The sequence below is a fragment of the Eublepharis macularius genome, chromosome 18, assembly GCF_028583425.1.
Source record: "Eublepharis macularius isolate TG4126 chromosome 18, MPM_Emac_v1.0, whole genome shotgun sequence".
Taxonomy (NCBI): Eukaryota; Metazoa; Chordata; class Lepidosauria; order Squamata; family Eublepharidae; genus Eublepharis; species Eublepharis macularius.
The window spans coordinates 13,009,358-13,021,667 of NC_072807.1; the positions used below are offsets into that span (position 1 = coordinate 13,009,358).

At 45.6% G+C, this 12,310-nt stretch overlaps 1 protein-coding gene across 1 annotated transcript in view; it reads left to right on the forward strand.

Annotated features, from left to right (window-relative positions):
* BLM (BLM RecQ like helicase) overlaps positions 1-12,310 on the forward strand; it is a 29,025-nt gene that overhangs the window by 13,814 nt on the left and 2,901 nt on the right. The window contains exons 9-18 of the mRNA XM_055002609.1: positions 29-142; positions 450-548; positions 1,217-1,365; positions 1,916-2,022; positions 2,411-2,571; positions 3,088-3,283; positions 5,570-5,760; positions 8,270-8,411; positions 9,968-10,167; positions 10,430-10,622. Coding sequence (XP_054858584.1) covers positions 29-142; positions 450-548; positions 1,217-1,365; positions 1,916-2,022; positions 2,411-2,571; positions 3,088-3,283; positions 5,570-5,760; positions 8,270-8,411; positions 9,968-10,167; positions 10,430-10,622 — 1,552 coding nt within the window. The remainder of the gene's footprint in view (positions 1-28; positions 143-449; positions 549-1,216; positions 1,366-1,915; positions 2,023-2,410; positions 2,572-3,087; positions 3,284-5,569; positions 5,761-8,269; positions 8,412-9,967; positions 10,168-10,429; positions 10,623-12,310) is intronic.

The following is a 12,310-nucleotide window of genomic DNA, read 5'->3' on the forward strand; positions in this document are numbered from 1 at the left end:
TTCATTTGCTGCTTTCTCTGCCTTGTAGATTCCAGCTACTTACCTGACGGGTGATAGGACAGATGCTGAGGCATCCAGAATCTACATGCAGCTGTCAAAGAAGGATCCCGTCACAAAGCTGCTCTATGTCACTCCAGAGAAGGTTTGTATAGGGCCGGAAAGCCACCCAGTTAAGGACGCTAGCAAACTCTGGATGTTGTCTGCCAAGCGCATGAAGCAACAAGATTGACAAGAACCAGCTCTCCCCCCTGCTTAACCATGAGGTGGCATGAGCAGGTCACGCTGTGTCTCAACCACATTTGGGGCAGTTGTGGGTAAACTAGATAAGATCTGTGGAACACTCTTTGTGTTCTCAAAGGTGCCATAAAAATAAATAAATGCGTATGTTATGTGCTAATAAATACTGAGGACAACTTAGCCGTAAAGTGTCTCATCTATATCATTCGTAGGTCTCTCTGAGTGGTCGCCTGATGTCTGTCCTGGAGAATCTGTATGAGCGGCAGCTGTTGGCCCGCTTTGTGATTGACGAGGCGCACTGTGTCAGTCAGGTGATTCTTGTTTGCTTCTTGAAAATGTCATAGACTGCTGAGACAGTTAAACTCTTGTATTTAACTCGATCAAGATGGGTAGTCGTGTTAGTCTGTCTGTAGCAGTAGAAAAGAGCAAGCTTCCAGTAGCACCTATAGGACTTGCAAAATTTGCCATAGGGTATGAACTTTCATGAGTCACGGCTTGTATCTGAAGAAGTGAGCTATGACTCACAAAAGCTCATACCCTACCCCAAAGTTCGTTAAGTTTTATAGGTGCTACTGGACTCTTGCTCTTTTCTATTCTTATATTTAACTGTGAGCGAACACCACCTTCTTTTACTCAACAAGTAATGAAATGGTGGAATTCACTGCTAATAGAGATAGTGATGGCAACAAGCACAGATGGTAGTAAAAGGTAGTAAGACAGATTCATGGAGAAGAGGGCCATGAGTGGCTACTAACCATGTCCATCAGTGGCTACTGCCATATTCAGAGGCAGTTGCCTCTGACACCCAGTGCTAGGAGGCAATGGGTTGCTCAGTTGGCCCTCAGTGCCCTGTTTCTTAGCCCTTCAGGGCAACTGGTTGGCTACAGAATGAAACGGGATGTGAGCTAGGTGGACCATCACTAGTCTGATCCAGCAGAGATCTGATGTTCTTATGCCTTCTGTGTTGCCTTCCAACCAGTGGGGCCATGACTTTCGCCCAGACTACAAGCGACTGAACATGCTTCGCAAAAAGTTCTGCTCCGTCCCTATGATGGCCCTTACGGCGACTGCCAACCCCAGGGTGCAAAAGGACATCCTCAATCAGCTGGAGATGCGTCAGCCGCAAGTGTAAGTTTGATCTGGAGGTGGCAAATTGTGATGAAAGCAGATCCCTTCCTTAGATGTTTTGGAGGGGGAACGAAGGGAACCGACTCAATGTCCTCGTGTCATAGCATATCTGACTGGCTGTATGACGCAAAGCTTTCTGGCGGTTTACTGGCTGGCAATACGAAGCAGGTTAGAAGCAGCAGAGACCACACCAAGTAAGGTGAACTATTTACAGGTTTAGTCACAGAGATATATACATATGTACAGTCCAATAGCCTATACAATTCAGAGTGGCAAAGTGCTTCGCCAGACTCTGATACCTATGCAGGCACACAATACACAGTACTCATCATACATTTATACATACTCACATCCAATCAGCATGTACCTGTGCACTCAGCACTTTCGGCTGATGCAACCTTGGATGATCACATGACTCAACTGTCACTTAGATTAGTATGATCGGACAATGCTGGATCTTGCCAGAGTTACTTTCACACTCTGACACTGTATAGATACTCTTCATAAACGCGCTGCATTTTAAAATTGGATTTCCGGTGAACTTTTCTAGGTTTAGTATGAGCTTCAACAGGCACAACTTGAAATATGATGTTTTGCCCAAAAAGCCAAAAAGTATCGCTTTGGACTGTTTACAGTGGATCGGAAAATACCACCCATGTGAGTCGACTCCTCGTGTTTCCCCTGTTTGTGTTTAGTCTGGTAAAACGACTTTTTAAATCCATCTTTTCAGTAAATAGAGGAACTTACAGACAAGACGATGCTGAATCTTGTCTCGCTGAGGACGCCCAAGGGATTATTGCATTGGGACTCTGGAAATCGGCGGCATATGTGCTCCGAGTAATAAAATAATGTTAATTATCAAGCTAGTTACCGGCTCTCAAGGCCTGTTCCGTAACCTGACACTAGGCTCATAAATAAAACAAACACAAGGTGTGGGATGGTACGTGTGCACGCACATGTTGTTGCCTTTGAGAGACTTTATTGGTGGTAGACCTTTAACGGAGGAACCAGTACCACTATCCTAATATGCATTCTCTCTTTTAAGATGACTCTGGGATAATCTACTGCCTGTCGCGGCACGAGTGCGATTCGGTTGCCAGTGTCTTGCAGAAGGCAGGTGTGCTTGCACTTGCGTATCATGCTGGTCTCCCTGACAACACCAGGGATCTTGTGCAGAAGAAGTGGATTAACCAGGATGGATGTCAGGTAAAAGGCTTAAAAAGATACAGAGCAAAGGTCAATCCCCCGTCCCCTCCGGTGAGAGGAAGTTTGAGGCACAAAAGGAGCTGGGATTGGTCTAAGGCCAGTGACTGAATATGTAATATGTTGGCTCTGTGGAATGGCCAGTGTTTAATGATGGAAAAGGTTTCAATTGGTGGTGAACGTACTGAGCATGTAGCAAACTTTGACACAAAAGCCAGGAGCAGAGAGCACCTGCAAAGGCAAGGTGAGAAATACCCGTGACTTAGAGGCCATTAACTCAGCCATGTTTGGACCAGTCTTGTGGGAAACATGCAATAGCTGTTGAACTTCCTTGGTGTGCCAGATTCTCTGTGGCTTGGGTTTCTACGAGTGCCGCTGTTACGCCTTCGTCCTCCTTGTTAAGAGCTTCTGTGAAGCAGGATGCAGTGGCGACGGATACTGCGGGGTTGTTATACCATGTGTGGCAGTGACACCTTTCTTGCCTTCTGTTGCATTGGGGTCTTTTTTATGCCACTCTAGGTGATATGCGCCACCATTGCTTTCGGCATGGGGATTGATAAGCCAGATGTGCGCTTTGTCATCCACGCCTCTCTCCCTAAATCCATTGAAGGCTACTATCAGGAGTCGGGCCGGGCTGGGCGCGATGGCGAAATGTCCCACTGCCTGCTTTTTTACAGCTATAGTGATGTCACCAGACTGCGGAGGCTTATTCTGAGTAAGTGTCTGAGTGACAGATCTCGGGGCAAAACCCACGAAACCGTTGCTTTGAAATTTAGGGGGAGAGCCAAGCACTTTTAAGTGCAAACATAGAAAAATTGCTATTCTGTGATTAACTGCAGGGCTGTTTTTCTGGGAAAAGAGGTGGTGGAACTCAGGACCGCACAATGATGTCACTTTGGGTCAGCTGGAAGAAGGGGGGAGTTTTTTAAAGTTTAAATCGCCCTCGGCGAAAATGGTCACATGGCTGGTGGCCCCGCCCCCTGATCTCCAGACAGAGGGGAGTTTAGATTGTCCTCCGCGCTGCTGCATGGAGGGCAATCTAAACTCCCCTCTGTCTGGAGATCAGGGGGTGGGGCCACCAGACATGTGACCATTTTTAAGAGGTGTGGGAACTCCGTTCCACCGCATTCCCCCTGAAAAAAAGCCCTGATTAACTGTAATTCACTTTACGCGGGGCTGTCCTTGAAGACCGCTCAGAATCTTCAGCTAGTGCTAAATATGACCATTTGTTGTCTTACTTGAGTGACCCACTGTGGACATGTTGCACTGCTTCCCTTTAAAAGTTTGCATGGCCTGAGGGCCACCTCTCCCTATGTGGACAGATAAGCCAGCGACACTCTTCTAAGCAGGTTCTGTCTGTCCCTTCATACCAACTGGTACACACTACTGTGGGAGATGTACTGCACTGAGCTGCTTGCCACCCATCTCTTAGCTGACATCTGCCATCTTCCAACTTCTCCTCAACTGGGTGTCCCCCCAGTTCCTTCTCATTTGGTAGGGCCAGCCCTGGATGGGTCACCATAAATTTGGACTTGTGGGTCATGATACCAAAATGATTGGGAACAAGTTGATTCAAAGAGCCATCTAACCCATATCAGCGTATATAATATGTTGAGGCCCAGGTGCAGAGACTGTCTGAGAAAGACAAGAATGTCTGACTCCACAGAATTGGAGATATAACTCAAAGATGGGTGTATGGGATGTATTGGTAGAGGGCCAAAAAATATTCATATGTATGAGAAATTTATAATCACTAATTTCCCATAGACTTTTAGATAAAAAGTAGCAAGAATGATCTAACTATATTTTTATATACATTTAATAAGATATTTCAAATATAGAGAACCTTGTCTGATGTTTGAAGTTATAAGATAATTAGTTAGTCAAGAATATGAACCCTTATCAGAGATAGTTATTGTTAGATGGTTCTGAAACCATATAAATATGAGAACCTGAATCGATTGGGGGCTTCTTCCTATGAATTCCTTGCCTGTGACCTGCTTATCTTTGGGTAAGATACTTTCTTGGGACTCATATAATTGCTATCCTGTAATGTTCTATGTAGTTATAATGGATGGTATGATTTTCTGTTGATTGAGGTGATAGTAAGAATGCTGAATAATCATGTTTTACTAATACAGGCTTAGAATACCAACAACATTCGATTTATATACCGCTCTTCAGGACAACTTAATGCCCACTCATAGTGGTTTACAAAGTATGTTATTATTATCCCCACAACAAACACCTTGTGGGGTGGGTGGGGCTGAGAGAGCTCTGAGAGAGCTGTGACTAACCCAAGGTCTCCCAGCTGGCTTCAGGTGGAGGAGTGGGGAATCGAACCCGGTTCTCCAGATTAGAGTCCCGCACTCTTAACCACTACACTAAACTCTCAATGGAATGGAAGCTGAGATTCTGTAATAGTGTTATTTATGTACTATACCCAGTAACGAAACTAAATTGTTATTTGTAGTGAACCTCTTGCCAAGAGTTAAATAATTTGGTATAGAAAAGTTAACTAGACTCTTAAGGATTCGTAAGTGCACGCCTATACCTGAATCAAGCCTAACCAGAGTCATCCAGGACATTGACTGATTGCTATGCCAGGCGTTTTTCCTCTTTTTGTGTTTGTAGCAGGATTAGAAAGCCTTTTATTTTCAGCATCCTTCAGTTTGCCCTGATATCCTGGAGCCAGTTTGCAGGGAAGAAGTTTCCCACATGCCGCAGGTGAGCTAGCATACAAACTGGAGCTTGATTCAACTAGGAAGCCTTCAGTTGCGCTCCATGCTCAAGGGAAAGAGTGTTCAGGCACGGTTGTCAGCAGAGTTTGTGCCTGTAACTGAAAGCCAGAAGCTTGTAGTGTGTTGGCGTGCAGTCATCCGATTGTGTGTGTGTTTGCATATTATTGACTTGAAGCAAGCGTCTGTTCTGTCCTATAATCTCCCACTCCCCGCACTGCCTGTCCTACAACAAGTAAAGGGGACCATTCTTTGTATTTCAGTGGAAAAAGATCGGAACAGTCATTCTCAACAGACTCATTTCAACAATCTCTACAGTATGGTTCATTACTGTGAGAATGTAATGGAGTGCCGGAGACTGCAGCTGCTAGCCTACTTCGGGGAAACCGACTTTAATTCTAAGTATTGTAAGCAACATCCTGAAGTAAGTTGCGACAACTGCTGCAAAAAACAGGTAAGCAAATTCTTTTCTCACGTTTTATGAAAGGCAGTGTCTCAGAACCATTTTAATACATTTCTTAGACTGGCTAGTCAGGCACGATTGCGGACCGGATGAAATAAATCCAACTTGCAGGTGATATCTGTCAAATCATAGAATCATAGAGTTGGAAGGGGCCATATAGACCATCTAGTCCAACCCTCTGCCCAATGCAGGATTAGCCTAAAGCATCCCTGACAAAGATTCATCCAGCCTCTTCTTGAAAACTGCCAGTGACGGGGAGCTCACCACCTCCCTAGGCAGCTGATTCCACCTTTGAACTACTCTGACCGTGAAAAAGTTCTTCCTAATATCCAGCCGGTATCTTTGTGCATGTAATTTAAGCCCATTGCTTCGGGTCTTACCCTCTGCTGCCAACTGGAACAGCTCCTTGCCCTCCTCCAAATGACAGCCTTTCGAATATTTAAAGAGAGCAATCATGTCCCCCCTCAACCTCCTCTTCTCCAAACTCAACATTCCCAAGGCCCTCAGCCTTTCCTCGTAGGGCTCAGTCTCCAGACCCCTGATCATCCTCGTCACTCTCCTCTGCACCCTCTCGATTTTGTCCACATCCTTTTTTGTCCACATCCACATCCCTCTCCACCCTCTCGATTTTGTCCACATCCACATGCCCACATCCACATCCAAATCTTGAATGTATACCTAGTGAGACTATCAGATGTTGCATGTAAATTCCAAATTGGAGTAAAATTATGCATGGTGTATAGTGGCTAGAGTATTGGACCTAGGATACCCAGGTTCACACCTCTCCTCTGCTTTGGAAGCTTGCTGGGTGACCTTGGGCCAGTCTCACACTCTCAGCCTAACTGACCTCACAATGTTGGGAGGATTAATTGGAGGAGAGGAGAACTATGTAAGCCCCTTTGGGGTCCCCACTGGGGAGGAAGGCGAGATAATTTTGTTTAGTTATTTACAGGGCTTTTTTTCAGCTGGAATGCAGGGGAACGGAGTTCCGGAACCTCTTGAAAATGGTCACATGGCTGGTGGCCCCGCCCCCTGATCTCCAGGCAGAGGGGAGTTTAGATTGCCCTCCGCGCCATGGCGCGGAGGGCAATCTCAACTCCCCTCTGTCTGGAGATCAGGGGGTGGGGCCACCAGCCATGTGATCATTTTCTCCGAGGGCAACCCACTGAGTTCCACCACCTCTTTCCCCAGAAAAAAGCCCTGGTTATTTACATTATTTATAGTCTGTTTTTCTCAGTGAATATTACATAGAATGAGTCTCAGAACTCAGAAAATGTTCCTTGTGTGAGGCCATTTGTGAAACAAGAAAAAAATTGTTATAGAGCAACCAACAATAACATAATGATAAAACCACATTAAAACACATAGCACCTGCATTGTATACAAGTTAGCGTCTCAGCTATTAGTCACAGCTCTAGCTCATACTTTCTTAGCTGCTAAGGCAAATTGCGCCAGTTTATAAGAAGTTCTGTCACCTGGTTAGAAAGCCCTCCCGAATAATTCAGTTTTGCATCGTTTGCAAACAGCCAGGAGAGTGGGGGCTTCCCTGACCTCTTCAGATAGGCCGTTCCATAAGGTCGGGACTCCCACAGAGAAAGCACATGTGTGCGCAGCTGTTGATTTTGCCCAACTGCCTCGCCCTTACAGAAACTTCCCAGTTTATACAACATCCAATACTAGAGCAAGATTTGGGTTTAGTAGCGCCTTAAAGACCAACTAGATTTCCAGGGGATGAGCTTTCAAACGTCAGAGCTCATACTCTGGAAATCTAGTAGGTCTTTAAGGTGCTACTGGACCGAAATCTTTTCTGGTAAAGAGTCTGGCAGTCTGGTTGATAGTACCTATCCTTTTCCTGAAGCATCGAATAAGTCAGTTGGCATGGAATATGTCAATACAATCAACGGCTGGACATCCAGTGAAAAATGCAACAGGGTAAGGATAGCAGAAATCCAATGCAGAGCTGGAAAACGGTGCTGAAACAAAACCAGCAGAAATCCAATATAGTGCTGAAATAACCATGCTGAAGCACAGCATGAGCAGATTGATACCCACATATTAAACGTAGAATTATCCAATAGGAGTATACTTACAGCAACAGACAGTACACATAGTATAGTCTACAGACCCTGTCCCTGCACCAATGCATCTCTGAACCATTTCCTTACGGCACAGCCCTATTACCTTTGTAAGAAGTCCTCCTGAAGAATTCAGTTTTGCACACTTTGTGGAAAGCCAGGAGAGTGGGAGCTTTCCTGATATCTTCAGGCAGGCCGTTCCATAGGGTGGTGCCGTTATTGAGATATATAAACAAAGTAAAATATATAAAATAAAAAGTTAATTTGCATATCTTGTATTTCTCATGTTGCTGTTCTAAAAAATCAGTGAAGCATAAGAAAAACATTCTTCTATTTACAGCAGTGTGAATCAAAAGGACGTTGAATTTATCAGTCAATAGTTCAGTGTAGTGAAACACTTTTCTCATCAGCATTGTTTTTATTAGGATTATAAATTGAAGAATGTGACTGAAGAAGTCAAAAACATCATTAGGTTTGTTCAACACCATTGTGGTGAAAAGGGAGCCAGAAGTATCACGAGAAATGTGGGAAGATACACGCTAAATATGATGATTGACATTTTCTTAGGTAAGTTCAAATACGCATTGGTGACTAGGCATATTTGCCGTAGGACGCCAGGAGGGCCTTTCTCTCTGAGAACCAGCTGTGACGCCCTTGCCTGGTTATCCATGTATTATCTCTGAATCATATCTGCGGTCAGTGGAAGATGGGCTCTCTTCACTATGATTGTGTCCCACTCCTAGCAAAGATGATTCATAATTCAGAAGAGGCCTAATTTCAACCTCATCAATATGTTTTTATTTTATCTAATGAAAAACCAGGTCCTAAAGCAGTGACTCTAAGTAACACAACTAGAGCTGTTGCATGTTCTCTGTCCCCAGGTATTGTGTTCTGCTTCAGACAGGAGTGGGCGTCTGCGGAGTATTGCTGTCTGAATAATGAAAGCCAGCTGGCAAGGCACGGTTCCTAGGCGAGATAACAAAGTCCTTAAATCAAGCACATCAACAAAGGCAGGCCGGGGTCCATAGTTAGGGAAGCAATCCGATAGCGCAGGCAACATGGCAGTAGTTCAGGGAACTCGTTGAAGCCACGCTAAAGGGCCCCTCCCTCCTGCTCTTATGCTCTGTGGGTGTTGCATCGGCTGCTTCAGCACAGCTGCTTCTGGTCTCCTGGGGAGGCCCCTCCTTCCACTGGAAAGGCTGGCCCGTTCAGAGCTCGGAGGCTTGCTGACCTACGTCGAGTCTGCAAGTCTCCTCATTGCCTGCACCAACGTTGCTCTCGTGGGCCTGGGGAACCCGGAGGAGACAGGGAAGCTGGCTGATGGCACTGGGTGGGGAGGGGAAGGTTCCTGGTCCTCTGGCTGAGATTCCCTGTCTGAAAGTTCAGCTGTGGCCGGCTGGTGGGTAACAGACTGTTCCTCCTCCGGGGAATCAAAGCTGTCTGCCAGTTTTGGCTGTTCCAGCTGCTCCTCCTCCGAGGAATCAGAGCTGTCAGCAAGCCCTGGCTGTACCATGAGACATTGTACATTTTGTTGGGTTGCTGAACTACTTAGTCCTCAGAGTCTCCATATGGTGATGGGTATCCTGGAAGTGTGTTCCCGTTGTTTTCAGACTATATTGGTCAGCAAACATTACATGTCTGATTTTTGAAAGGTGGACATACAGAGAACTAGTCTGAAGTATTTGTTTTCGAGGTTCATCTTCTTCTCTATACCACTATTTTAATGGAATTTTATTTAATAAAAAGTCAAACACAATACAGCTACACAAAACTATCCCCCCCCCCAAAAAAAAACCCAGAAAAGAAAAACTTGTTGAATAGTTTGTTCTTGAATAGAAACCTCTTATAGACATTTTACATGAAATAGATAATAATGAGTTGATGATTTGTGGACTAAGAAATTTGGACTTTAGAAAAAAGAAAGCTTTTATTTTTAACACAGAGTAAGAAAATTTGAAAATGATACTTATATTTCTCACGGAGAAAATTGGAAGCCTTCTGGTTTATTTAGTTTTTCTATACTACCGTTTTGGAAGGCGGTGAAGATTATGATCCAGGGTTGAGGGCCATTTTTTCTCTCTCTCTGTCAACAAGACGTTAACTCTCTCCCTCTTTCTGGATAGGTACAAAAAGTGCCAAGATTCAGTCAGGCATATTCGGAAAAGGAGCTGCTTACTCCCGCCATAATGCTGAGCGACTGTTTAGAAAGCTGGTCTTGGACAAGATTCTGGATGAAGAACTGTATATCACGGCAAACGACCAAGCAGTAGCCTATGTCCAGATAGGGGAGAAAGCACCGGCGGTACTGAATGGCTCTTTGCAGGTATGCCTGCCCACCTAAGCTACATTCTCCTCTCCAGTACAGGTTATGAGTTTGCAGCCACAGAGGTTCGGGCAGAGAAATAACATCAAATTAGAAAAAAACTGTGTGAAGAGAAGTCTCTACAGAGAGAAGGGTTGTGTGTACCTGCTAGCTGTCTTACTCCACTCCCCCTTTTTCTTTCAATATCGAGCTTTAGAAGAGGCGTTGAGTAATTACTCTTTGTTCGTTTTGCATTGCTCAGAAATAATTTGCCTTTGTCCAGGTGGAGTTCTGTGAAACGGACAGTGCCAGCAGCATTCGCAAGCAGCGAGTTTCAGCAGCCGGCGTATCCAAGCGGGAAGAGACGGTTAAGAAATGCCTCTTGGAACTCACGGACGTTTGCAAAAATCTTGGGAAACTGTATGATGTCCATTACTTCAACATTTTGAGCACCGCTACCCTTAAAAGAATAGCAGGTAAAGTTAATCTCTGAAACCGTATTGCAGGGATCACTGTGTTCGTCTTTGTACTGTGGTGTAGTCAAGTAGACATGTGTGCGCTAAACACATGTCCAGGTGAATAAGGCCAGTTTTGCAATTGGGTCCAAAACGGGAAGGAGGGGAAGCCAAGACCTTTGTTCCTCTCCTGTCAGAAGGAGGTACAGATTTAAGTTCTTACACCTGTCTTGGGTAAGGGATGATGGCCATAAAATCTAAGGAATCATTTAACAAAGGGAGAAAGGTTGACAAGCTGGAAGAGATCGCTGAGACCTGGAATTCTGAAACAGTTTTAATGAAGAGGAGATATAAAACACACACTCTCAGAATAATATCAAGCCCATAAATAGCAGTGAATACTAGAAAGTCAGCAGTAAATGCAGGGCTTTTTTTCAGCTGGAACGCGGTGGAATGGAGTTCCGGCACCTCTTGAAAATGGTCACATGGCTGGTGGCCCCGCCCCCTGATCTCCAGACAGAGGGGAGTTGAGACTGCCCTCCGCGCCGCTCCAGTGGCGCGGAGGGCAATCTCAACTCCCCTCTGTCTGGAGATCAGGGGGCGGGGCCACCAGCCATGTGACCATTTTCGCCGAGGGCAATTTAAACTTTAAAAAACTCCCCCCTTGTTCCAGCTGACCCAAAGTGACATCATTGTGTGGTCCTGTGCTGGAAACCCACTGAGTTCCACCACCTCTTTTCCCAGGAAGAAAGCCCTGAGTAAATGTAAATATTCCAAACACTCTCACATGCTGGTGCAATGTGGGGGTTAGAGGTGAAAAGAGGCTCAGAAAGCAGAAGGGCCTACATGCCGGGAGTTCCAGCACGCGGAACTCACACAGTCTGTAAATAGCCTTTACACTGGGTGAAAAGTAGCCCGAGGAAGATGAATCAGCTGCTGGAAATCTCAGGCCTCAGTGTCCAAGTTGCTTTCCCAACTTGAAATTATCCCTCATGAGGAGGTGAACGAGATGGGCTGTGCAGTAAATGTGAGTAATGCCCAAGCCCTTGACTGCTAACCAGATGTTTGTGCCACCTTCATCACCACATCTGCAGGCGACGTCTCTGCCTACCTGTTCCTCTACGCATTGTTAGATGCCAGCAGAGATGTTGGCTGCCATATGCTCCTTGTCCATCACCTGGACGTGGAGTGGAGCCTTGCAGCAACTGGCCTGGCGAGACCTCTTAGCCTCTCTAATGCTGGTAGCCCCACCCCGAAGGTCCTCAATTGCCACTAATGCATAGTTAGCGAGAGGTACACATGCTGTGCATTTGAGCTGGTCCAAAGGTCCGATGCGAAGTGCACAGTTTTCCCCACAGCTCGGGACAACTGTGCCTTATAAAGGGCAGGGATTATGTTTCAGATCATGGTGGCGCAAGTGGGGATCTTGTACCAGGGGTATAAATCACAGAGCAGCTAGAGGAAGCCGACATCTTCCACTGTGCTGAAGGGTCTTCTTGGTGAGGTTAACAGCAGTTATCTCACCAATAAGGCACATGGCTTTCTTGATTGTCTGAGCCCAAGTCCTATGAGGAAGGGTTGAAGGAGCTGGGTATGTTTAACCTGGAGAGGAGACAACTGAGAGGCGATATGAGAGCCCTGTCCGGGTATTTTAAGGGCTGTCACACTGAGGATGGAGCAGAGTTGATTTCTGTCGCCCCAGAAGCTCG